The sequence below is a fragment of the Phalaenopsis equestris genome, unplaced genomic scaffold (genome assembly GCF_001263595.1).
Source record: "Phalaenopsis equestris unplaced genomic scaffold, ASM126359v1 Scaffold001139, whole genome shotgun sequence".
Classification (NCBI taxonomy): domain Eukaryota; kingdom Viridiplantae; phylum Streptophyta; class Magnoliopsida; order Asparagales; family Orchidaceae; genus Phalaenopsis; species Phalaenopsis equestris.
This window is the reverse complement of record NW_018165578.1, coordinates 1-1,122: the sequence shown is the minus strand read 5'-3', so window position 1 is coordinate 1,122 and position 1,122 is coordinate 1. Positions and strand designations below refer to the sequence as shown.

At 45.5% G+C, this 1,122-nt stretch overlaps 1 protein-coding gene across 1 annotated transcript; it reads left to right on the top strand.

The window, feature by feature from the left end:
* Positions 1–679: 679 nt before the first annotated feature.
* LOC110033322 (nematode resistance protein-like HSPRO2) lies at positions 680–1,099 on the top strand (the record flags this gene model as incomplete). The annotated part of the gene is made up of 1 exon (XM_020737255.1): positions 680–1,099. A coding segment is annotated over exon 1 (420 nt), but the record flags the coding sequence as incomplete, so codon positions are not given.
* Between the last annotated feature and the right edge of the window lie 23 nt (positions 1,100–1,122).

The following is a 1,122-nucleotide window of genomic DNA, read 5'->3' as shown; positions in this document are numbered from 1 at the left end:
TGTCAGACAACTGTTATCAGTGTGCCCAACAAAGTTTAATATTTGCCTATTAAATTTTCTTGGTGGATGTTCAAAACAAGATTCAATGACGATGAGATGAGGCGATTGTGCCTTGATACTATTTGATCAAAGCCGACAACATTCAATGAAATTTCGTATTAATTATGGAGGCATGAAATTACGAAATAGAGAAAAATACAGAATGATCAAAATCGAATATGTCGTCTAATCCTTAATGGAATTGAATCAAAATAAAAGAACTTTAACGACAATGATGTAAACAGTAGACAAGCCAGGCTAGACGGCTAACTATATAAAATGCGGTTAACCGTTTCATTTATTTAACGGGACAATTACATACAGACCATCCTAAATTTGTTATTTACAAATCCAGTATTTGAATAGTGGCAAAAAGGTATAGGAACTAAAGCCGTGTCGGGCGGCTTCTAATGGATAAGTTTCACTCCACATTCCGCCTTTTTTAATAATTTTTTCCTTCTCGTTCGCTTCCACCGCCATGATTTTTAATTTCAAATTTAATTTTAAAATAACACTTTTCGCCCTCCTTCGGCCTTCGTTCCCACGCAAACTGTCCCCATAACCCCACCTCTATATAAGGACCACAGCCCATTACCGTTCTTGTAACCAACTCAAGCCAGTCAAAAATTTTCTGAACGGTATGGCGATCGCCTCCAAGGTCTCCAACATATCACCGGGGACAAATCACACGCCGGCGGCGAACTCCTCGGCAATTCCTCATCGGGATGCGTCTCTCACCGCGGCTTACGAGCGTTACGTCCGGCTTTCGGATCTCGCCAAGCTCTGGAGTTCAAGGGATTTCCCACAGTGGAGGAATGAATCTGTGCTGAAGCCGGCAATTCAAGCCCTCGAGATCACTTTTCGGTTTATATCCATCGCGATGTCCGATCGCCGGCCGTATGCGAACATTCGGGAATGGAGTCGCCGGCTGGAATCGCTTGCGGCTGTAGAGATTGAGATTATTGGAGATTTCTGTGAAGGGGAGGGAGGCGGCGGTGCACCGGTGGTGGATTTGCGGTCGGGCGCTGGCGTTTTGGCCCGTGATCGGAGCTCGCAGGAGGTGTGGCAGCTCCCCGGCGGCGG